This window comes from Diabrotica undecimpunctata, chromosome 3 (genome assembly GCF_040954645.1).
Source record: "Diabrotica undecimpunctata isolate CICGRU chromosome 3, icDiaUnde3, whole genome shotgun sequence".
Lineage (NCBI taxonomy): Eukaryota > Metazoa > Arthropoda > Insecta > Coleoptera > Chrysomelidae > Diabrotica > Diabrotica undecimpunctata.
Window position 1 is genome coordinate 39620152 of NC_092805.1, and position 27171 is coordinate 39647322.

Consider the following 27171-nt stretch of genomic DNA (forward strand, 5'->3'; position numbering starts at 1 on the left):
ATTTTAGGTTGCGCTACGCAACATAGTCCCCCTCTTGATGTGAACGCATCAAAAAAAAAAAATATTTATGTACAATTTGAAGAAAGGTATAACTAATCTAAAAAAAACTATTAAAATTCTTGAAGGTGAGTCATAGGAAGAGGACACAGTTTAGCAATAGAGCGAACGTATAACCCTTCAGGAGTTCTGACCTTAACAACTCTTACCTTGTTGTCCTTTCCCGGATATGTCTCAACTACCCGTGCTATAGGCCATTTGAGAGGAGGCGAGTTTTCGTCCTTAAGCAAGACGAGATCATCAGGCTTTATGCCTACCTGAGGAGTGAACCATTTAGGTCTATTTTGAAGCCTATTAAGATAATCGCGAGTCCAAACCTTCCACATATGCTGCTGAATTCTTGTGCATTTATTCCACAAAGACAATTTATTTTCTTGAATATCAGAGAGATCTAATTCAGGATAAGACATTAAGTTAGATCCAATAAGGAAGTGTCCGGGAGTAAGAAAGGAAAAATCGGACGGGTCGTCTGAGAGCGCACAGATAGGGCGTGAATTGAGCACTGCTTCAATCTGCGAAAGTACAGTGGATAGTTCTTCGAAAGTAAAATTGGAGTTACCCATTATTCTTACGAGATGATATTTGAAGCTCTTTATGGCAGCTTCCCAAATACCACCGTGGTGTGGTGAGCGTGGAGGGATAAACTTCCATTGAATTTGACATGAAGTAGCGAAAGAGCGAATAGATTCAGAGGTATCACCTTTGAGAAGCAACTCATAAAGTTCTTTCAATTGATTTTTCGCACCTAGAAAGTTGGTGCCATTATCGCTGAAAATGATACTCGGATTACCCCTTCGGGCGATAAATCTTTTCAGAGTCAATAAGAACGCTTCAGTAGAAAGACTGGAAATTAATTCCACATGCACGGCGCGAGTAGCTAAACATACAAACACTGCCATATAGGCCTTAGTAAGGGGAGCTCTCTTGAGTTTAGAGGTCTTGATTGGAAATGGACCACCAAAATCAACTCCAACGTTTATAAATGGACGTGCAATTTGAACTCTTTCCCTCGGGAGATTAGCCATGATTTGGGAAGCGACTTGTGCGTTAAAACGGTAACAAGTGAGACAATTTTGTATTATACGTTTGATTTGTCGAAGACCATCAAGAGGCCAGAATTTCAATCTAACATTGGACAGTGTATTTTGACGGCCAGAATGTAGAAGTCTTCGATGTTCTCGGGTAAGTAATAAATTGACAATATGTGATTTTGAGGGCAACAGTAGAGAATTCCCTGAGTAGGGAATTTCTGATCATAAGAAACATCTGAAAAAAGAAGACGACCGCCTACTCGTATCATTTGAGACGAATCTAGAAAGGGATTCAATTTACGAATAGACTTATCGTTAAGCAGACGATTATCCATTAAAAATTGGATTTCCGAACTGAACAAATGAGACTGGGTCAATTTGATAATCATTAACTCAGAACTAGAGAGTTCATTTGGAGTGAGAGGACCTGTACGTCTATGAGACTTAGCTCTTACATTGTGAATAAAACGAATGCAGTATGCAAAAGCTCTCTGAAGTCGAGTGAAACATGAAAATTTGCAGAGGGCATCATACACTTGTGAATCTGGTTTTCTGATCAGATGAGTAACCCTTTTGAGTTCAGGCAGTTCATCAACATTAATACTCGAAGGACCATTATATACAAAGAGGTTGAAATCAAAGTGTGGATCTGACAAAATTTGAGGACCATTAAACCAAAGATCACAATCAAGCAACTGCAAGGGTGTAGCACCACGAGATAATATATCCGCAGGGTTGTCTTTCGATCGTACATGTCTCCATGTATGGTTGGAGGTGAGTTCTTGAATTTGAGTTACTCTATTGGCTACAAAGGTAGACCAACGAGAAGGGTGTGAATTAATCCATGCGAGGACGACTTCGGAATCTGTCCATAAATTGACAGAATTTATCTGAGATTGGGATGGAATCAAGACAGAAAGAATCTTCGTAACAAGATTAGAGAGTAATAATACTCCTAGAAGTTCTAATCGAGGAAGAGTCACAACTTTTACAGGACTAACACGACTCTTTGAGGAGATTAGATTGCAAGAGATAAAGCCATTTTCATGTGATGTTCTTAAATAAACGCAAGCACCATACGCGCTAAGACTTGCATCCGAAAACCCATGTATTTGAGTACTTGTTACATTGCTAGAATTTTGCAGCAACCTAGGAATCTTGAGATTGGAGAGGTGAGGAAGTGTTTGTAAAAATAGATTCCATTGTGTAAGCAAATTTGGACTGAGGTGGTCATCCCAATTCGACCTTTCTAACCAAATCTTTCTCATAATTAATTTAGCAGATACCACTACAGGGTTAATCAATCCGATAGGGTCATAAATGGAAGCAATTAAAGAAAGAACTTCTCTTTTTGTATAGGTATCCTTAACGGTAACCTTTGGCACAAGAACTGAAAAATGATCGGAGTGAGAATTCCCACATAGGCCGAGAATTTTGTTCGTGTTATTTTCAGGATTGATTACATAACTAGCTTCATTAGAGATATGAGAAATACCTGCGAGAAATTCAGGTGAGTTTGCACACCATTTATGAAGCGAGAAACAAGCGAGGTTCAAACATTCGGTTAATTGACGATGAATTTCGAAGAGTGTTTCAAAATCGTTACAGCCATACAGCACATCATCGATATAACAGCAATTTAAAAGAGCATCACTAGCCAAGGGAAATTTGTCGAAATGTTTTTGAGCTAATTCCTTAAGACATCTAGTGCTGAGAAAACCGGAGTTATTTAATCCATAAGTGACAGTTTCAAGTTGAAGACATTTCAAATCCTCTTGAGGTGAATCACGCCATAAGATGTTCAACAGAAATAACTGTTCGGGATTTACTCGAATTTGTCTGTACATATGACGTAGATCTGCTACAATACAGTATTTAAATAATCTAAAATTTATCAAAATATCGAATAATTCGCGTTGTACCGTATAACCAGGAAGCATTATGTCATTAAGACTTAGATTTGAGGTAGTTTTCATACTGCCATCAAAGACAACACGCAACTTATTTGTTACGCTATCCTTTAAAACGCAATGGTGAGGAATAAAGTATTTTAAATCAGAGTGAATATTTCGAGTGGAGAGAGGCACATATCTGCAATGTCCAAGTGCAATATATTCATGAATAAATTGTTTATACTGTGCGTATAATTGATCTGACTTGATCAGTTTCTGTTCGAGGTTTAGGAATCGCTTCTTTGCGAGGAAAACCGATTCGCCCAATTTTTTATATTCGTTGGGAGATTTGAAAGGGAGATCTACTTGGAATCTACCAGATGATAATATTTTAAGTGACGATTTAAAAATATCTTCGGCTTGTTGCTCCGAAGGAGTTAGGATTTTTGGAGTACAAGTAGAAGACGAGATTTCTTCTATTTCCCAAAACGACCGTACGAGTGAATCGGTATTTTGAGTTTGAACGAACAAGGATACTTCATTTCGAGGTTGAGTATTTTCTTGAATGTTAAGTATAGAATATGAGTCAATTGACCCAGATGATTGAGGTACATTTCCACCTACAAGATAACCGAGATGAGTATTTGTTAAGGTAGGAAGATTAGGGCCTAATTTTATTAACCCGTAAGTAAGTAAGTCGAAATAAACATCTGCTCCAAGCAGCATTTGAACTTCGGCAGGAGTACAAAATTCTGGATCAGCTAGGTGAATGTTTGGTGGAATTTTGAGAGCATTAAAATCCAATGTAATTTGAGGGTGCTTACAAGTGATGGTTGGGAGAATCGCACAAGAGAGTGTAAAATGTTTTGTGGGATTAACATTTGAGAAAATATTTAAATCCACCATTTTATTCGACGTCGAACAGATTTCGGATATTCCAGAAATTTGAAAACTTTTTGTGTGAGGAATACATTTCAAGCGACTTGCTAATTCCTCAGTGATAAACGAAAGCTGACTAGCTGAGTCTGTAAGGCAGCGAACCTTAACGGGATTATTATGAGAATCATAAATTGTAACACATGCTGTTTGGAGTAGAACCTCCTTTTTGCCTGAGAGTGTAGAGAGAGATGATGCTCGGTAGACATCATTAGACTGAGATTGATTTGCTATTCGTGGGATTGCAGGTGAACTTGAAGTTTCGCTTTGAGTATTGGGATCACGAGATACATTAGAGTGAGTACGAGAATTTGGAGTATCATGCATATTGTGAGACTGGCGAGTATTTTGAGAATTATGATTTTCTTGTGAGTCTTGAGAGTGACGAGTGTTTTGGAAATGAGTGTTTCTAGTGGGTAGACTACGAGAATCTTGATTTGTTCTGAAACGAGAACTATTTGAGTTATGAGTAGAAGCGTTAGAGAAGTGGAGCAATGTGTGATGTCTCCTGTTACATTTAGCGCAATTTGAAGCAGAGGTACATGAGCTTGCTGAATGACCACTAGCCAAGCAGTTGAGACACGCTTTCTTTGCCTTGACCGTTTGAAAACGCTCATCTTCAGACATATTTAAGAATTCCCGGCAAGTGTATATTTTATGGGAGTTATTTTGACATAAGAAACATTTAAAATACTGATTATTACTACTATACTGCAAATTATTGCTGTGTTAAGAGAAGTAAAACGAGAAGGTTGTTTTTGTTTCGGAGAATGAGAGTATTCAGGAACAAGATTTTCGAGAATTTTGCATTTTCTTTCAATAAATTCAAGGAACTCCATTAAACTTGGGAGTTTGTTTATATTACGCTCGGTTTCAAATGATCTTTTAGTATTATAGTCTAATTTTTGAGTAAAGAGATTGATGAGAATTAAATCAGTGAGTTGATTCGAGATGTTGAGGTTTTCTAAGGCAGCGAGATGGCTTTTAATTTGAGTTAAGAAATCCCTTAGAGCATGTGCATTGGGTTTTGTAATGAGTGGAGCATTTAATAAACTGTTCAAATGACTGTTTACTATTAAATATTTATTTTCAAATCTATTGCATAAATTTTGTATTGCAATTTCAAAATTGGAATCAATTATTTCTAGATTGTCAATTAACTTTAACGGTTCATTCCTTAACACTGATTTGAGATAAATAAGTTTTTGAGCATTAGATAACTGTTTATCATTTGTTATTAATTTGGTGAAAACATCAAAAAAGCTGGGCCATTCTGAGATTTCGCCCGAGAAAAAAGGTATTTTTAATTCTGGCAACTTTACATTTTGAATTGTGCTAACAGATGGTATTACATTTGTTACAATAGGTTGAGTTTGAACTGGTTTTGCAGATAATTGCGTGATTTTCTCGTACAAATATGAATCTAAATTATAATACTGTTCTTCAACTATGTCTCTATCTGAACAATATTTATCAAAATCTTCTAATTCAAGTTCCTTTTGTAGGTTGAGATACTCGCGATAAGTTTCATTTAATACATTTTTGCGTGCAATATATTGACCGCAATCTAAAACTACATTTTGGTTTTTTGAGACAAATGTTTGAATTCTAGTAATACAAGCTTTAGTATGCCCTCTCAATTTTATAATTTTTGCAACATCAGTCATTTTGAACGTGAGAAAAAATAATACAAATTTTAAATACAACAAGAGATACTTAGTATCATGAACTAAATAATATTACCATAAAAATCTACTTATAATCACTGCGAATCTAAAATCTAAAAATAAAATGACATGCGACGATGCAAAAAACAATTCGTAAAAGTTACAATAAATGATCAAACCGCACATTAAGTCCAACCGCGACCTCACATAAACTCCTTATCCCTTGCAAGTGTCGATGTCGATATACCGGCCTCCCGGCGCTAATAGAACAACCTTGGATCCTGGAACCGCCAAAACTCCAATGTGTGTATATGAGAGAATAAAAACTATGTCTTTTCTTTGCGAAGAAATGAGGAAGCGAGTGATGTTTTTTACGAATAGTGTGAGAAAATCTTGAGTACTGCGTGAAAACGCCTTTGCAGAAACAAGAGATGATCGCCCTCGTGCTATAATTAATGAAAATTCAGCTTCCAGCTTTACATAAACGGGAACAGTTGCTGTATCCGGCTCGTTAGGAACATGTAGAACACCGGGGGATTTTATCTTCTCCTCCTGACGTGTTGCTCACTGCCTGTTGGGGCAGTACCTTCGATCTGGTTCTAATTATATCTATTAATTAATTAAAATGTGTTACCTTACATTTGGCGATCACACTTCCCGCATTACACTTTAAAAAACATCTTACTACTTGAGAAACTTTATTTTGCGTTAATTGAACATTGTGTGTTGAAAAATGAGCGAATTAATTTTAATTAATCAAATGTGACAGTGACACAATGACTGATGTTTTTTTTCTAATAAAATTGAGAAGAGAATACGTGATAATCTCGCAATTATGTGCAAAGAGTATATGCAACATCTATCGTGCATTCTCGGGTACAACTCGACTTAAAACTAAAAGTAGTATTTTTTAAAAAAGGGTGTTCGTCATTTGGATCATAATTTTAGGTTGCGCTACGCAACAGATTAACTTCATTTTTTTGTAATTTTTTTTTTCCAATTATTGCTATTTTTTCAACAATAAACATTAAGTTTTCAATTTCTAGCTAACGAAATATTGTGTAAAATTGAATAACGAAACTTTTAGGATCAATATTTTCCGAATTATAATCGAAAATAGGAGCAAAAAAATGAGAAATTTTCAATTGTTTTCAGATTTTGTTAAATAACAAATTTAGCACAGGGTTTGCGACTGGCGCATGTCGTGATTATCGATATTGGGCACATCCTAAAGGGATTCCAGCAAAAAAATAGCTTCCTATGGAAAATGTCCATTATGGTCTGAATTTCTACAGATCCCGCCTAGTCTATTAATCGGCGGTCTGCCAATACGAGATTGTGGATTTTTTTCACGTTATCCTCCTTGGTACTCATTAATCTAATTTTGGACGGTCGCCATTAAAGGAGAAGAGTCACCGTATACACGAGCGCTCTTTGATATTAGTCTTTTTCAATTTTCTTTTAAATCCGGGGACCCGCCCACTTAAACACATTGTCAAAACAAAGCTACCGATTCGGCTGAAATTTTGACATTAGCCGTCAACGGAAATTTACTGCACGATAGTAAATTTCTCTTGCGATAGTGGCGCCATTGGGCGGTGAGGCTGAGTACTTATCGGTCCGTCGTCGTACGATGACACTTTTTAAAGTTATCTAAAAGTTGTCGCATTAATATTGAATGGGTTTTATTATACCTTCCGTAATATATTGTATCAAATGATTTTTATTTTTTATGGAGTTTGTTATTCTATCTTTGAAATCATTTAATGCTGCTTTTTCATAATTATCCTGTAATAAAAGAATAAAAAATATACTAGAATAGACTGAAATATGGGCGTTAAGGCAAGCAGCTGATTAAGGTCTAATGGTCATTGCAGAATGCCAGAACCTAGTTTAATGAAACTGTTCATAAACAGCTTATAGAGATGACTTGTCGATGAGCTGAACATGGGAGCGAAATAAGCAACACAGATATAAGTTTTTTTATCTTTATATTGAATACATTTTTAAGTATCCAAAAATCAAGTTTCTATCTAAATTAGTTAAGATAATTCTGAGAGTATTACTATACATTAGTTTAGATATTTAAAGTATAAATATACTAACCGTGCCTAAATTGCAATGTAACTAACCTATGTACACCAGAATGCACCAACTGATTTTAACTTAGCTATCGGACTGAGGAAACTACTATACACGGTACATCGATAACTTGATTAGTTCCAGGAGTAGTTCTGTCAACGACATTGAGTTATCCGGCGACGAAAGCTATCAAACTAATTACCTCGACCTCACTCTCCGCCCCTTTTCATTATAAACATAAATTGTTGACTTCAAACAAACCAATTTAGAAGGGAGCATTGGAAATTCACCGGATGTTGTGGAGGCTTTCAACTCTTTGATACTGCTTCGGTCCGAAGTTATTTTAGGTCTGTAGTATGGAGAGTTCACTTAAGCCAGAGAAACTGTTTATTAAATATGTATCGATATACCGCTACAAATGCAAAAAAAAATCACAAGCCATTTTTTGTTTTAGGGAATACTGAAACATTGGTTGTGAAAGAAGATTTACATTATTCAGTGTTTTCACGTTTTGCGTTTTTTAATTTTGTAAGACTCGAAAAAAAAACTGGACTTTTATATATCAAACAGTAGATCAGGCAGGCTTCGGTGTGGGATACAGTAGAAATGATCGTATTCTTACATTACAGCTACCGAATATCGTTTTGTAAATTTTCTCCTAAATAATACTGTTTGCTTAACTTATAAAACTATTCATATTACGAAGTTTAAATGCTATTAATCGAATTCGAAATGGTATTAATATTCTACGTTACAAAATGCTCCAAATACAACAAACCACTTTTTTAATATCTAATTTCAATCACTAATTTTTAATTTATTTTTACAGCTGGTAGGCAAACAACCAATGAAGAATTAGAAGAGATGTTAGAACAAGGAAATCCAGCAGTGTTCACCCAAGGTGTAAGTAGTTACTTATTTTACTTATTGAATGAACTGGTACCTCTGATTTAAAAGCGCCAGATGATCGTTGTCTACAAAAATTCCTATGGCATTCAAGCCGCAATGATACCATACTGGTTCTTAGAAATGCCGTATTTTATTCGATTTTTACTTAGTACTTAAGTTATCCCGGTAAATTTTTATTTGTAACTAGCTGACGTGCTAACTTCGTATCCCCTTAAAATTAAATAATGTATCACAATAAGTTAAATAAGCTCCTCTTTCGAGTCTGTTAAGTAACAGAAATCTCCGGGTAATGAAATCAATCCAGTTGAGGTGTCATAGCGACTTTACCATTTCCAATATCTAACAACTGCTTCGAAAACATAATTGCACTTTGATGTTATTGCAAAAATACTCGCATGTTATTTTTCAAATGGTCTTTCCATGCCGCCACAAATTGGATGATGTTAGACATGCGTTGAGTTCGTCCGCAGCAGTTAATTAGGGAATAATTATTAACTAAGGAACAGTCTGAAATCCTTGAAAATAACAATAAAATTAGTATTTTTTTTTCTGTCCATCGCCGGCAACGAAGTAAATTCCACCATATGCAATGTTCACATCTTTTATCAAAGTCATACGCAATCGTTTGTTATTGATTCAATTGTAGAAAATGTGTATGAATCATTTGGACAAATACTTCAGTGTTCAACTGTTTTTCTTTTTGTAACTGTTGTTCTCTTTAATAAAGTCACAAAGGAAATAAATAACATTTATTTACTGCCAAATATTAATGGTGCGTCTTGATAATAAACTAAAATAAAAAAAATAAAGTAAAAGACAGACCAAACAATATTTTATTCTATTTGATTCTATTTTACTCCATTTTATACTAATTTATTTTATTTTTATTTTATTTTATTTTAATTGTATTTTATTTCAATTTTATTTTTTTTATTTTATTCTGCTCTATTTTATTCTATTCTGTTCCATTGGATTCTAATTTATTTTATTTTACTCTATTTTTAGAGTTGCCACCATGTTAAAGGCATTGAAACCAATGTCAAGATTTACCAAATATTTAATGAACATTAATATAATTAATAAATTATATACTATCACTTCCCACGCCATGGACATACGAAACTGGGCACTTTGTCTTTGGATGTTAACCTTCACATTCTTCATGAACATACTTTTTGCATTTTTTGCAAAGTCTCATGTCAGCTTTTCTGTCTTCACAGCATAGATGACAAAACCAGTCAATAGCTTTTGATGTTCCACTGCAGCTTAAAGCAGAACCGTCGTTTTCATTACTAGATTTCTCCATATGTTTCTTTTCGCCGGAATTATCTTCCTTTTTCAACTGAAACCTCCTTAGAGGCATTATTTACTTTGACACTCTGCTGCTTTTGTCTTTCAGCGAACAGTTCCTTAGTTACTACTTGCGCCTGATAGTTTAGTGTCTTCCGTCTAGGAGTTTGGAGTTTCATCCTCAGCTCTGGAGTTTTTAAAATTTCGATTAGGGTTAGGGTTCGATTAGTTCGATAGGGTTGTCACTATCATCATCATCGCAATTAAGACTGACGTCAGATGAACTATCTCTGACAGAAAATGGCTCACTTTCCGAAGAACTAGAACTGCTGGATTGGCGTCTCCTTTTTCGGGAACTCCTTTGTTCGGAAACTGTTGGAATCTTTGATGCTTCAGCAGGTTCGTGGCCCATTCGCATGTCCTCTTCTGGATCAGGACTCTATGAAGGATGCGAAGGAGCGAATGCACAGTCAGGAATAGATTCTGGATCAAAAGGACGCAGCTTTTTGTCATACCTTGCTGAAGATTTTTCCAAATACCCGTCTATTAATTGCTCTGTTTTCTTCCCCTGTATTTGACGACCTATGTAATTGGACTTCGTCATCCCAATACGACTCGAATGGTTTAAATACTGACTTGTCCATAGACTGCAGTTCATGAGTCGTATTGCTAGGTAAGCAGTAGGGTCAAATACTGTGACCTTCAGCAACGTCACAAATATCTGGATCTAAATGTGACGATGCTCCATCAAAAATCAGAAGAACTTCTCCTGTAGTTTTGTATTTTGCAAAATGATGGCAAATTGGCAGCCACTTAATAAAGGCTGATGTAGGTGGCAAATAATCTTGCCATTTTCCCCATGTTCAGGAGTAACAAAGTGTAGCCGTTTTTCACCTTTCTTTGCCAAAACTTTAGAAGACTTGTGGAGAGACAATCCGACAACACTTTTCATCCATATTATAGATGAGCTGTGGTTTCTCAAATGAATCTAATTCGGTCATGATATTTTTTAATTTCTGGAAATGACCATCGACAATAAATTTATTCAGTTTTGCAGCTTTTCCTGGATTCATATGTTGAGCCTTCCTTCTGGCGTGAAGGCGTGAGGAACCTCTGGGTTCCTCAGTAGGAATAACTTGAGCCATTTGCCAAACTTGCGAGCCAAACTTTTTTCTTTATTAAAACGATTTTGCAAATTATTTTTTTCGTAGAACTCAAATACACTACGTCGGAGAACTTTAGCTGTGAGTGGATACCCAACATCAACAAGCCGAAAAATTCTTTGAGTGAGTTCTCGTTCTTGAGCTTCCTCCAAACAATGTTTTCGTCCTAACTTCTTGGTTGCTACACCGCTACTTGGTGGTTGCGTAACGTACGCCTGGGGATACCGTTTTGGTAATAGGGGATACGTTTTGGATGCAGTTCTGATTGACATGCCTTCATTAACAACTCCCATCGCTTTTTTTAAATCATCCTCACTCTAGGTAGCACGTTTTTTTCTTTGATTCCATCTAAAAATAAAAAAAAATAATATTCACACTCCTGAATTTTACACTTATATTTTTATAGTTTTTAAAAAATTATTGAGACGTACAAGTAAATTGCCGTATAAACAGAACAAACTAATTTAACTTCCATCATAGATTGTAAAAAAATGTTTTAATATTGCTTATTCAATTTAATTTTTTTTATTAGTCTACTTGTATTATTGTATGTTATTCCTTATCTATTTTTTCCTTATATAATTGTTATTCTCTATATTTAAAACTGTAAGTGATCCCTTGTAGCACAACAAATATTATTTTTTTCGTGCCACTTGGCTTTTGCCGAAGTATGTTACCAATTAGCTCTTCCAATTAGTTATTTGAATTGCACACTTGATCTTAATTTCCAGACTGTATTTAATAGTACACAAAAGTAAGAGTATGTCGAATAAGGCCCACCCGGGCCTTGTTCGGAGCGCTTTGGGTGGGCACTACTAGGAACCACCGGCTTAACAGTAGTTGAAACTCGAGGGATGTTAATAACTTTGTAAATATACGCCGTTTTAGAAAAATAAAACTACCATATTAAAACACATAATTTCCTGTTCATAAAATATAAAGTAAAAAATTATTTATAACAAGCTGAATGTAAACAGATGTAACATACCTTGCAAATAAGAACACAGCTCTGCTTCCTTGATTGCGGCAACAGAAATGAATTTAAAATGCCTAATACAACAATGCTGCCGAAGTAGTTATTGTCTCGTCCACTAGATGCCAGTACCTAACTGATTTCAAGAGAATTTGGTACTTTTTCAAATTGTTTGTGTGAAAACTTAAGGGTGGGCCTTGTTAGAAACTGGGCCTTATTTGATATGTACCTTATTATTTTATTTTTAAATTGCATTTATTTTATTTTGTTTTATTTGACTCTATTTTAATGTTTTATTCTATTGTATTTTATTTTAATAAACAGGTTCTGACTTATCGCAAAACTTAAAATCTATCTAACAATGTATATGTTTTCAAGTCTCCCTTAAAGAAAAGTTAACATTTCAACGATGTCGTGGATGATCGTTCAGCTCTTTGCGTCGCGTTTTCTTTCGTAAAATAAAGTCTTTTTTTATTCACCAGGTGAACAGCTAAATTAAATACAGTGTGATGCCGTTTGTGTATGGAAAATGAAAAAGTTCTCCAAACCACCTCATTGACATATCTTCCCATCTGATACGTTAAAACTTCATCTATCTCAATATATCAATACTAACATTAGTTATTGAAACTGTAAGATGACAGCCGCCTTTATTACAGGATCCTTTAATTAAGGACAAAATACTTCATGTCTAAAAGAGAGTTATTGCTAACATGTTAAAGAAATCTTTCAGTTTGAAAAATGACATTAAATATTTTTGTGTAACATAAAAATAACCAATAAATGCCTATAAGATCCTATTTATTACTTATATACCTAATCTTGGATTAAAAATTAAAATACACTTCTCCAAAAAATTAACGCACCAAAAAGGCAAAGAATAAAAAATAAAACTTTACCATATTTATTCTACATTTTATAGTAATTATAACAATGTGTCTAATCATCAGAAAATGTTGAAGTACAGGAGAAAAAAAAATAAAACGGAAAATTCTAAAAAAATAATGATAAGAAAAGTAAACTAAAATACGAAAAAAGTCTTAATAACGAGTGTTTCCATCTCTACTATGTATAACAGCCTCACATCGTTGGCCCATACTTAAAATTAATTGCCGTATTTCATTTTGGTCTAGTTCTCTCCAAATCTGGATCAGCCTCTCTCCCACTTCCTGTAAGTTGTTTGGTTGGATCGGTGTAGCTCTTAATCGCCTACCAAGGATATCCCAGAGATTATCCCAATCGGATTTAAATCCGGACTATGTGCTGGCCATTCCATAGTGTTAATTTATACCTTTTCTAGATAATTTCTGACGATCTGTGCAGCGTGAGGTCTGGTATTATCTTGCATTAGTAAGAAATTTTCACCGATATAAGGAGCGGATGGTACTACATGTTGCTCCAGGATCTCCAATATGTACCATTTAGTTGTAACAGTTCCATTTTGTATGGCCACTAGGTCCGTACGTGCGGTCAAAGAAATACGACCCCACACCATAATGGATCCTCCACCAAAAAATGTGGTGTGTGAGAAGTTACACTGAGCACATCGTTTGTTGGGTCGTCGCAACACACGAACACGTCTGTCGTTATTATACAAACAAAATCAGGATTCATCAGTAAATAGCACTTGTTCCCAGTCAGCCTCTAACCAATTAACGTGTTCTCTGGCAAAATGTAGTCTCCCCCTTCGATGCTCTTCAGTTAATAGAGGACTTTGGGCGGCAATCCTAGGTGTTAAGTTGTATTGCCTAAGTCGCTGGCGAAAAGTTTCAGTACTAATTTATATAGTATGCACGTCTCGAAGTTGAATTTGTAGACTTCGATGTGTTACAAAACGTTGTCAAAGAGCAGAAATTCTTAAAAATCGATCTTGAATAGGGGTAGTTACCCGGTTTCGTCCTTGCCCTAGTCTGCGAGTATGATCCCCTGTTTCGAGGAATCTTTCTAACACCCGTGAGACGGATGTGTGGGACACATTAAACCGACGACCAATTCTTCAGCAACTCCAACCTTCTTCCGACAGTATCACTACTTGGGCACCTTCATCTCGGGTTAAATTACGTGATTGACGCTCCATAATAAACACAATTAACAATAATCAACAATTAACCAGTAGCCGAATAAAATTCGTGAACACTTGTAAATTAGTATATTTGTGGAATTAGTACATTTTTTGCTTCTTTTTGTTTTGTTATAAAAAAACTATAGCGATAAAACACAGTAAATAAATATAGAGTGTACGAATGGCATATACATGGGGCTTGCAAAATATAACATTACAATGGAAATTTTTGTTAACGCTAATAAAATATTTTAATATTTCAAAGTGGTGCGTTAATTTCTTGGAGAAGTGTAAGATAATTGAAAAGAGTAAAACTGAATATAATTAAATTGTTATTTAAAGAATACATTCATTAAATAAAATATACAACAAATTTGATCAAAATATGTATAAATGTACGTGAAGTTAAAAGTCGTTTTGCTTTCTACACGTAATTTGACAGGTTATGTCCAAATAAGGGATCTTTAAATAAAACTTCTTTGATCTGTATTTAATTTAAATACGGGCGGCGTTTATTTCATTAAAGTACAGTAATAAAGGAAGCAAAAGTGTTCATGCGTGTATGTCAAAATGAAGTTGATTTTATTAAAGGATGACAAAATACGTATTCAATAACTCTCTATTTATTTTGTTATTCATAGCTTCCTTTGTTAGTCAAAGTATGGCGCCATCTATTAGTTATATTGCGATTTAAAATGAGAGAAAAACTGTTTTTAACTTCTTTCCGTACAATGTTTTGAAAATTATCTTTTATATAAACCTTCTCCTGATAATAACAACCACAACTAAAGAAGAATAATTATTTAATTTAGTGTAGTCGTTCTGAAGTGATGCCTGTACAAACATTTTGGCGATTCATTTTTATTAATATACACAATGTAATAACCAGAAATAAATAAATTGTTGCGTAGATATTATGACCGAAATGCTTACCTCGTCAACTGTTCTTTTTTGTGGAATTAATGTGGAATGTGTTGGGGTTTTGTGGTTTTCACTGTTCGGTGATTAGTCCAGCCAAAATTTCAATATATTTATATAAAAAAAAAACCGTTGACGGATTCGACATTCGGTCAAAGTGGAGAAATAGGTTTTTTACTTATGGTGTCGAGAAAACTATAAAAAACGTTTAGTCTCATAAACTATGATAATTAGATATTGCATATTATGAAGCATATTATACGAAGATCCTTGTTCGAATATTTAGAGGGAGTGATTTGAAATCCATCGACAGGTTCTAATCCTGTTCACAACGTAATCTTATTCTTATATACAGTTAAAATTGAATTAAGAAAATATAGTCGAATTTAAAAAACTATAACAGCTAAAGCAATTTTGATAACGGATTGCTCGCATTCATTCTCTACGTCTACGTGATTCTATCTAGAACTAAATATGTAGTTGAAAATCTCGTACAGAGAAAACAATTTTGTAACAGATTTATGCTGTACTTAAATAATATCGAATCATTTTCGATCCGTCCAGTATTACACCCGTTTAGAAGAGATTGAGCTATTTCGCACATTATAGCGTCGTATACTCAATAACATAGCAGTGATTTGATTTTAGTACGTGCTTCGTCTGCAACATTTTACAATATCTCAAGTGCCTATTACACTTCACTTTAATTCTGAGGTTGCAATTTTGAATAGTATGCATGTCTATACATTTTGTAATGCTCCAGTTATTCGTTGTTGAATGTAATAGGGGAGAAAATCACTCGAACAGTTAAAAGAAGTTATTTAAATGAAGTTGGAATTTTGAAAACAATTTGGAGTAATTAGTATTTAAAAATTTTGTAGTATTCTAATTATATACAGGGTGGTCCTTAAGTAATTGTACAAACAGAAACCGTAGATTCTGCACTTTCAAATATTACGATTTAAGCCAACTTGCTTTAATAAAATGTTAATATTAAGAAAGATACAGGGTGTTAAATTGGAAATTTAAAATTTTATTTTTCGCTATAACTTTTACGTTTGTAAATATTTTTGGACAAAAATTTACAGTTGGATGCTTTTGAGTAGGATATATTAAAATTTTTTACTTACTTTAATGTAACTAATAGAGGGCGCCACATATGCCACATGTGTGATATAAATTTGCTCTTAATTTTTTGCTCTTTCAGTTAGCTCTATTTGTGTTAAAAAATATTAAAGATACATTATTTTTACAAAGAAAAGGTATACTTGTTAGTAACCTGAAAATTCAACCGTTTTCGAGATAAATGCATTTTATAAGTCAGCTGCACAATAATTCTTAGTTTGATATTTGTGCGGTAAAGCACTGAATACCTGTAGATAAGCATAATTCATAGTTTATTCTTATTAAAAAAACTCAAAGATGATAATGTAACATCACAAAAAGCTTTGTTATATGTGCTAAATGTCTTATTGAAGAAAGGATATTTCATCTTCTTTAGGTGCCGTGTCCGTTTTCAGACTAATAACCGATATTGTTATAAATATAGTGAACACACAGGCAATTTAGTTCAGCATATTATTAGTTCGTCAGTATAGTATAATAGTCCATTTATTCGAGATGTAATAATAGTTACTCGTAAGCTGTAACGTAATCATATAAATAAGTAATGTCATCGATTATTCATCCATTATACATTACAGCCACCACGTAGCCCCGAATTTAATCCGTTTGATTTTGGTGTATGGGGCGCATTAAAACAACGTGTCTATAAGAATCCCATAAACATTCGCAACCAACTATGGAAAGAAACCAACTATGGAAAGATACTGCAGTAGTTTCTTTAGAACCAATGATGCTATTTAATATGAGACGAGCTTTTATGGAATATATTGACAAATGAATTAAAGAAAATGGTGGACATATCGAACACTTACTTTGACAAAAAGTTATGTTATTTAGTTGAACTATTTCTTAATTTGGTTTGTAAACAAACTGTTTTGATTATGACTTTAATTCAACATAAAAAGTAAAATGTTTAATGTAAAATCCTATTATTAATTATCCTGCTGATATATTTATTTTATTTAATATTTCTTTAACTTTAGTTAAAGATATTTTATACCAAAATTCAGAAGTATTAATGTTTGTGTCTATTTTTTTTTTTTTGTTGCCTGGAGTAATTGCCTTAGATCAGAATTATGCAGCTGATTTTTAAAATGCAATTATCTCGAAAACTGTTGAGTTTTGAAGTAATTAACAAGTATACCTTTTTTTTGTTAAAATAATGTATCTTTAATATCTTTTATCCCAAATAGAGGTAACTTAAAGAGCAAAAAAGTTAAGTGCAAATTTATACCACATATGTGGCATACGTGGCGCCCTCTATCAGTGCCATCAAAGTGTGCATCAAATTATAATTTCTCATATTTAAAAGTACCCAATTGTAAATTTTTATACATAAATGTTTACAAACATGAAAGTTATAGCGAAAAATAAAATTTTAATTTTGCACTTTAACACCCTGTATCTTTCTTAATAGCAATATTTTATTAAAGCGATTTGGCTTAAATCGTAATATTTTAAAGTGTGGAATCTACTGTTTCTTTTTGTACAATTACTTAAGGACCACCCTGTATATATATATATATATATATATATATATATATATATATATATACTGTTCCGAAAGATTTCCGCGGTTAGTACAATTGAACCTAGAAATAAGATTAATACTATTACAAAAATGAATATTAAACTCAACAGTCTTCCGAGTTGAAGCGCGTTGATTCTCATTGCGCCGCGCTTTCGACATCCTCCTAATGTTTTCTTCAGGGCCTCCGAGGTCGCCCCCAGACACTATTACACTGATCACCAATAAATGCACTACTACCAGTGTAGTTTAATATATATATATATATATATATATATATATATATATATATATATATATATATATATATATATATATATATATATATATATACATACCGGGTGGTGAACCGTCAAACGGGAAATAAGAGATAAGAGATATGAGAAATTCTAAACTGTTAAGCGACAAAAGAGAGATATGGTTCCTATGGATCTCACAACAAAAAAAAAATGAAAATCAAATGAATATTTGATTGCAATCTGAACGAATACCATTGGTCATTGTTCTGTTTTACTTAAATTAACGTTACAAAATTATAATGTTACATTTAGTAACATACTAAAAAAACTAAAAATAAACTCGTCAACAAAAAATAATAGAAGTAACTGTCTTTAACAGTAAAAAAGAACATTATCATTATAAAATATTTTACTCACAATAGTTGGTTGGCATTTAAAGATAAGGCCATAGGAATGGAGAAAAACAGGTGGCCCTCTAGATGAAGAATTGCAATATCTTTACCACTAAGGGCGGTTGGCCTCTACATGACAGAAGGAGGTAGTCTGTGAATACTAGCGGCAACAATTGAATTCCCAGCCGCACTGTATAAATAAACGAAAAAAGGCTCTATAAATAAACGACTATAAATAAAATATTTTTTTTACTTTTAACTAAAAACCAAAATTAAATTTTAAGAGGGAATTATGCATAATTAATACTTAAATAAAGTGGTTTAAAAGAAAACGTTTATTCCAACCCCACACATAATTTATTATGAAAAAGTCTTTTAAGAACAAGGGTCTTTTAAACACTTAAACGTATTAAAAGAGATTAAAATTATGAATCCCTCTAGACACAGTATTGAAAATATAGGCCAGTAATAGACAAATTTAGAATGCCACACGTGTAGGCAAACAGAATACCAAAAAAAGCACTAGTACTGTTTAATTATTAAACATTAGCTTTATATTTGACTTTAGATAGCATCATTTGACCACATTGTTACAATCTAATGAAGGAGAATTATTTTTTTATATTACCAACGAAATACAAAATAAACTCGTCAAAGATCTAACGAAAAAGTGACTTGTCAACAGGTTAATTATTTGAACGTGTATATTTACCAACTTACGAATGCACCTGATCAAGAATGACATTTGATAAAGCTCCAACAGACAGGGCGGTAATTTCAAAAAACGCTTTATGGGTTATAGTTATTTGCCCCATATGCTCTATTTTTGTGCTCTCTTACCAAATCATTTTTTCTGTGAATATCAGGTGGGGCTATTCCTGACCGGACGTCATCGGAGTGAGCACGATATGGGAGCACGAAAGAAAACATCAGGGACTAGTTTTCGAAGTATTGCTTATAGGAAGGATTCCGTTCAGTGTAGTTCCTAGATCAGTAGGATACTGATTATTTGGGAGTATTTTGTTTTGGAAAGTGATACTTTATTTTCTATATGCCTCATCATCATCATTATCATAAGTGGCTCGACAATCAGTTGTGGATCTTGGTCTGCTCACAAAGAAGTCGCCACTCCTGTCGATTACTGGCAACTTCCTTCCATCTTCTGACCATTAGAATATGTAGGTCTTCTTCCACATCATCAATCCATTTCCTTCGTGGTCGTCCTCTACTTCTTGTGCCCTCTGGTTTTGAAAATGGTAATCTCTTCGTGTGTTCGTGATCTGACCACTTAGCAATGTGTCCATCCCTTCTAAGCCTCTACACTTTAACGAATTTCACAACATCTGGATCGGTGTATAACTGATATAGTTTGAAGTTGTATCTTCGAAGCCATAGCCCATTTTTATTTACGGCACTAAAAACCTTTCTAAGAATTTTTCTCTCAAAAATACCAAGAGTCTTTCATTTATTTTGAGATACGGTCCACGTTTCTGCCCCATATATCAAAACCGCTCTTATTAAGGTCTTGTTATATTGAGCTTTACTGCACGTTTTATATTTTTATTTTTTAAATGTTTCTGGAGGACGTGAACAGTTCTGTTTGCTATTGCTATGCGTCTTTTTATTTCGTCGCTTGTCATGTTTGTTTCTTTGACTTGCTTGAAGGTATGGTTGTTAATTTGAATTCTCTGTTGGATATTTCGGAGGTTTTTAGAAACCAACATATATTTGTTTTTAGTCCTAATTCACTTGCCGCATCCGCAAGTCTTGTTAAACACTGTACCATGTCTCTCATACGTCTGCCCACTATAACTATATCCTCAGCGAATGCGAAAATTTTCGTCGATCTATTAAAAATAGTTCCATTCATTCCAATATTTAATTGTCTGATTGCCTTTTTCAAGTTAATATTAAAGAGGAGACACGCCAGCGCCTCCCCCTATCTTAGACCATTATTAATGTCAAAGAACGTAGAGTTTTCTCCTTCAATTCTAACGCATGAGCTTACGTTTTGCATTGTTAGTTGGGTCAACTTAACTTACTTAGGTGGGATCCCAAAGTCTATCATTGCATTATATAATGCAGTTCTTTTCACATTCTCATAGACTGCTTTGAAGTCGACGAAGAGATGGTGTCTATCTACGTTACATTCTAGTGACTTTTCTAGAATCTGCCTATGTGCTGGAATTTGATGTGTAGTTGACTTTCCAGCTGTTTAAGTGTTAATGTTTAAGTCTTTCAAACAATACATTGTCAAAGATTTTATACGCAAATGCTAACAGAGTAATGCCCCTATAGTTCTGACACTCCAGTTGATCACCCTTTTTATGCAACGGACATAATTTTCCCTTTAGCCACTCTTCTGGTTCCAATTCATTCTGCCATATAAGTACTATTAGTTTATGGATTGCTGCAAAAAGTTGATCACCACCTTTTTTATACATTCCCAAACAAAATTCATCGATCCCTGGGTCTTTGAGTTTTTGGATGGTATTTAACACTTCTTCTCTTGTTGGGCCTTTAACATGTAGTTGACGTTGTAGATTTTCTTGATTGTCTATGTTGTAACCTCCTTCAATATCGTTTATATTTAGATGTTCGCTGAAATGTTGGGCCCATCTGTTAAGAACGGAGTTTTTATCATGTAGAATTTCATCGTTTATATTTAGATGTTCGCTGAAATGTTGGGCCCATCTGTTAAGAACGGAGTTTTTATCATGTAGAATTTCATCGTTAGTGTCTTTACCAATTTGTAATCGTGGTTTAAATTCTCGACGGCTATTATTTAAGGATTTGTAGTATTTCCTCGTTTCATTCATATCGAATAAACTTTGTATCTTATTGGGGGTGTTCTGTTCGTATTCCCTCTTCTTCTTGGTGGCAATCATCTTGGACTTATTGAATACCTTAGGAAGATTACCTACTACTATGGCAATGTTACCGCTTACGTAACCACTCACTTGTTTTGGCTCTAATATCAATAAAAAACGATGATTCTGCAATCGGTTTAGTTACATACTTTAATCAAACACACTGTATATGCAATTCGTTATTTCTCACTTGCAATTTAATGTTACTTCTATGTTTTCAATATAAACATTGTAATGGATCTAGTCGTCGGTTATCATCAATCAATCTGCTGTATGGTAAGAAACCCAGAAAGATTAGCGCAAAGCTGTTTAATTTTGCTTAAAAGCTTTTTTTATATCATTCCAATTTTACAATCTATTACTGAAATAAAATCTAATCACATGTGTACCTAACTTGCTGTTTTAAATTTAATTTCACCTTCAGTTAAAAAACAAAATACTACATTTAACGAAGCCATACATATCAAACCAAAAAGTATTTTTAAAAAGAAGAGGTATCACTTCCGTACAAAAGTCCTAATTGTTTATCACTTCCGTGATTAATTGTCACAAAGCAATAAAAACACATGCATAAATGACAAAATACCCTCGAAACTTATTTTTTTAAATACATACTCTGTATCAAAATCAAACAAATACCTAAATAAACAAGGGGAAAATGACGGACATCTAATTCACATTATCCTTACCAACCGGTTACGACTCGTTACGTAGCCGTCGGCATCAGTAAAATATTGTTTTCGAATATACTGAACGAAAACGTTGTGTCTGAAACGCTATGTTCCGGACAGTGTGCGTTGTTCATATTTAAAACCATTTAAATTATATTTTTCGGAAACGGTATGTGCTAGAAACGCAACGTGCACGATAATATGCCACGACCTTAAAACAAATCAGTGTGTTGGAAGGAACAACTCGTATTTGAAGAATTATAAAAAATGGTTATTTGTAGTGCAGCGAAGCGTAATAACCGTTTATTTTAATTGTTTTTCGAAAAGAATAAAAGCAACTAAAGGGTAATTTTTTAGATATAGAACTTTAAAATGGATTAAAAAAGATGATTTTTGTAGATTGACATGAAATTGATGTTCTTCGAAATATAATCTTTTGGCATTATAATTTAAATATGATTTCTGACATATGACAGTCATGGCTGGCTCTGACGTAGTCTAATCTGGAGGTCCAATTTTCGATCACTTTCTCCAATATTTGTCGCCGTATATATACAATAATGCGGCGAATTTTGTCCTCCAAGTGGTCAATCGTTTCATGCTTATCGGCGAAGACTAGCAGCTTAACATATCCCCACATAAAATAGTCTAGCAGTGTTAAATCTCACGATCTTAGAGGCCAATTCACGGTTCGAAACGTGAAACTATGCGGTTAATAAACGTTTGCTTCAATAAATCAATTTTGGCAAGAGCTGTGTGACCTGTTGTGCCGTTTTGTTAAAACCACATCTCCTGCACACCATGGTTGTTCAAATAAGGAATAAAAAAGTCAGTAATCATATCTCTATAGCGGTCACCATTGACTGTAAAATTCTGGCCAACATCGTTTTTGAAGAAGTACGGTCCAATGATTCCACCAGACCATAAAGCACACCAAACAAACAATTTTTCTGGTTGTGCCTTCAATTCTTGCATCTTCCATAGAGTGGATGGACACGTATCCAACTGCTGTGCACGATGGCAGATAGACTAATTCGGGTCTTCCTGTGTGCTACGCTCTACAACAGCAACAACTTCATTTGTACGCACTGTAAGATGTGTCTGTGGATGCATGTTATCATTTAGAGTAAACGTGGTGCAAAAACGTTCCATGGTTAATCGAATTACTTGCTCTGATGGACTATTATATTGACCATAAAATGGACGTAGTACGCGATACGTATTTCGAACAGAATCACAATTTTGAAAATAAATTTGTACAATTTGGAAGCATTGTTCAGGCGTGAAGTCTATTCACGCTGAAATGCCAAACCAAACTTAACATAAATCACTTAACAGCTGTCAAAATGACCGACAGTTAAAAAAGTGTTAGCAACTTAGTGTTAACAATTTTTACACCTCTAAAAAAACACCCTTTAGTTATGTATGTATTTAATTGACATGGGAAACATCTCGAAAGAATATTCTAAACATATTACCTATTAAAAAAGTTACCCAAATATGTTACGTAATACAAAGTTACGGAAGAACTATGATTATTTTAATTAATTCCGATTAAATAGAATAGATATACTTAATTATTTTTTACATAAAAGTAGAAAATTTGACAATATTTGGGAAAACATACTGCGGCCTCTAATTTTTCTAGTACTTATACGTAATTAATTAGTTTATTATTAATTACTTACGATGTCCTATATTGTTTGCCTATATTGTGTTATGTTACCTAGTTTCATACAAAAATAATAATTTATTCCAATTATTTCTCAACTTTTGACAATAACTGATATGTTTTCCAATTTTTGTTTTAGATTATAATGGAAACGCAACAAGCAAAACAGACATTAGCCGATATCGAAGCCAGACACGCCGATATCATCAAGTTAGAAAATTCAATTAGAGAATTGCACGACATGTTCATGGACATGGCGATGTTGGTAGAGAATCAGGTAAATGAAATACCGTTTTGGAATTTTTGTTAATTTTAGTAAAAAACAATAATCGGTCGGCCTGTTTTATCTTTTAAAATCGATCTAGTCCAGTAACATAATACTGAATATACAGTTAGGTCCTAAAGTAACGGATAAATTCATTTTATACAATATTATGAATACAACTGGAAAATCCTAAGGTCCATTTTTATATATGAAAATACACTTTCCCAAATATAATAATAATTATGACAATTTAGTCTAAATCATATGCTCAAAATGTTTACCGTTCATCTCTTGACAGAAAAATAGACGGTGTTGAAAATCTTCGATAACATTTTGCAACATCTCTGCGGTGATTTCATTAATTTCTTGCCTTATGCGGTGTTTTAAATCATCAATATTGGTTGGTTTCATCATGTAGATTTTTGGTTTTAAACAGCCCCACAAGAAATAATCCAGTGGAGTCAGATGGCAAGAACGGGATGGCAAGAACGGGGTGGTCATCCGGATAAGTTTGATCAAGAAATGTTCGTACTGCTGTTGCATAATGTGGTGGAGCTCCATCTTGCTGAAAACATATATTTCTATTAATTTCTGCGGGGTTAACAGTATCTGGGAAGCGTTGTCGTAAATCAACTGCTAAAACATTTTGTAGAAAATTCAAATTACTCGGCCCAGTTATTGTACCCTCAAAGACAGTAGATCCAACTATTCTGTTATTTATTATGCCAGCCCAGTGAATATTCTTTCACTTTCTCAGGATACTGAGTGTGACCTTCCCTCATCCAGTGCGGATTTTGCGTACTCCAATATCGACAATTTTGTTCGTTGACCGTTGCATGTAGGGTAAATGTTTCCTCATCTGAGAAAATATTTTTGGGAAATATCGGATTCCGTTGGCATCTTTTCGTACTTACTTTATTTAATTCCTGCAGTAGTTGAATTTTATAGGGATGGTATTTATTGTTTTTCAAAATTCTCAATACAGAAGTATATAACTTATATAATTAGCACCAGCCAATTCTCTTGTTGGTTTATGTGGATTTCCCTCAACAGTTAACAATACATCTAATTTCTTTTGATCATTCAATTTTGATCTGCCAGGTTTGGAAAGATCTTTGACAGTTCCAAATACTCGGAATTTTTTCTCTATTCTACTCACTGTAGACTGGGAAATGTGACGGTCAGGATACTTTTCATTAAATGATCTGCATACCTCAGAATTCGTTCTTGTTTAATCATTCACTCCAGTCAATATTAATTAGAGTAATGTTTAAAAATTCCTAATGAAAGGTATTTTCACTTCAAATTATTAAGGAGGTCTAGCGAACTAATATTATTGTTAAATACGTCTAATATTTTTGTGATATGTAATTGTCATAAAAAGATCCGATGTTTTTGATAACAAAACAATCAATAGACCAGTCAATCGTGAATGATATTCGATTCGATGGCTTTTTGTTGGAATGGATGAATTTTTTCCTTGACTATCCCTGTACAAAAAAGAAAGATATTTACATTGCTAAATAAAGCATTGAAAACCCTTTTAAACGCTGTATCACACGCTACCCCTTTCCTTTTAAATTTTTTTCAGGCTTAACTACTACCCCTAGGGAGTTTAAGATATTTTTGAATAATGGTATTGGGAAAGTGTATTTTCATATAAAAATTGACCTGTTTCAGGATTTTTCATTTGTATTTATAATATTGTATAAAATGAATTTATCCGTTACTTTAGGACCTCACTGTATAATGCTTAGTATATATTATTATAAATCGATAATAGTATAAAATATCAAAAATATTTTAAAAATAACAAATATTACATTTATGCAACAGAAATAAATAACGAAACAATAATATTATAAGTCGAAGGAGTGACAGGTTTTATGAATCTGATCCAATGGATTGTTACTAATGTCCAGCAAAAACTGAGGTCAAGTTGAGATGTGCGACTAAGAACAAGTGTGCAGTTAGGCCCTACAATAACAAAAGACAAAAAGACATGTTTAGAAGCACAAAGCGAGGAAAAACTGCAAGTTATTCTTATTTGGATTAATTGTTGACGTATAACGTGCCACATCATATTGTGCGCATAATTGATCTACGGTATCAATACCGCTTTTTGTGCTGTTATATGCTAATATGATTTCCGGTTTTCCTGTTACAGGATCAATGTCGTGCCCATGGTGCGTAGTGGAATATTACAGAACGTTTTTGTTTTTTTTTTTATTTATATGACACTAGTGTTTCTCTTGAACCAAACCCAAATGTACTAGAGCCAATAGGTCGTCCTTGATTGTTAGAGAAATATGCAGGGATTTCTCTTCTATTTACTTTTATTGTTCCAAGAGAGTTAAATTATTTTCCTTGAAGCTTGTACCAAGATCACCGCTGGTATACCACTTGTCGGTGGTAACATTCCTCTTAGATCCATAGATATGTTGACAGACCCGTTCCGCCACTGCTCTGGTTTTCGTGTCTAGATAGTGGAACCACCCACTTGGTTTTTACCAACGTATACTTTCATGTTACTGGTATAAAATAACGTCGCATCAGACAGTGCAAATATTTTTATACCGGATCTATTGGCTTTGCTTGGTATGTACTGACGGAACGAGCACCGTCCTCTAAAAGCCTTCAACTTTTTGTCCGCGGTTACGTGTTGCAAATGAGAGAAACATTTTTACTGATTTTCGTTCCACTTGGTAATAAGATGTCTTATTGGCGCTAATTTATTCCAACTAACTCTACCATGCCTTGTATTGATATCATCAGTTCGCATGTACCTTAGTAAATTTCTGAATCTCGTGATGGTCATTGTCAGTCGGAAAACCTCTATACCAGTACCGTCCGTTTTCCACAAGTCTGCTGTATTAAGGTGACTTGTCTTTCTTACACCTGCAAGATATAAGAGACCTAAAAGGGCATGAATTTCATCAATGTTTGTTGGGTATATATATATATATATATATATATATATATATATATATATATATATATATATATATATATACCCATATATATATATATATATATATATATACCCATATATATATATATATATATATATATATATATATATCAATCGCGACTAAACTTCTGCTTTTCTGCTTTTATTTTTGTATTGGTCCCACGGTCCACTGCACTGGTTTTACAAGTTACAAACTTACAGTTTGAGCATCAACACTGCAACTGGAATGTTACACAGTTGATTGCAACTGGAATGTTACACAGTTGATAAATGTAGCTATCAAAAGAATGTACAGAGCCGTAGAAACTCGAAAGATTCCGATTGGCTTTAGAATTGACCGTCATTGACTACCACCGGTCTCCTAGACAAGCTACGTCTACTGAAAGGTTAGGACTAATTACCTATTATTTTAATTAGTCATGTGTTAATTCTTACGTGATAAATTTCTCCTTATTTTA

At 33.8% G+C, this 27171-nt stretch overlaps 1 protein-coding gene across 5 annotated transcripts in view; it reads left to right on the top strand.

Annotated features, from left to right (window-relative positions):
* Syx1A (Syntaxin 1A) overlaps nucleotides 1-27171 on the top strand; it is a 526136-nt gene that overhangs the window by 387757 nt on the left and 111208 nt on the right. For all 5 annotated transcript variants that reach the window (XR_011950302.1, XR_011950303.1, XM_072525768.1 and 2 more), the window contains exons 6-7: nucleotides 8495-8568; nucleotides 23617-23754. Coding sequence is in view for 3 of the 5 variants with exons in the window: in XM_072525768.1 (XP_072381869.1) it covers nucleotides 8495-8568; nucleotides 23617-23754 (212 nt within the window). In the remaining 2 variants the exon portion in view is untranslated. The remainder of the gene's footprint in view (nucleotides 1-8494; nucleotides 8569-23616; nucleotides 23755-27171) is intronic.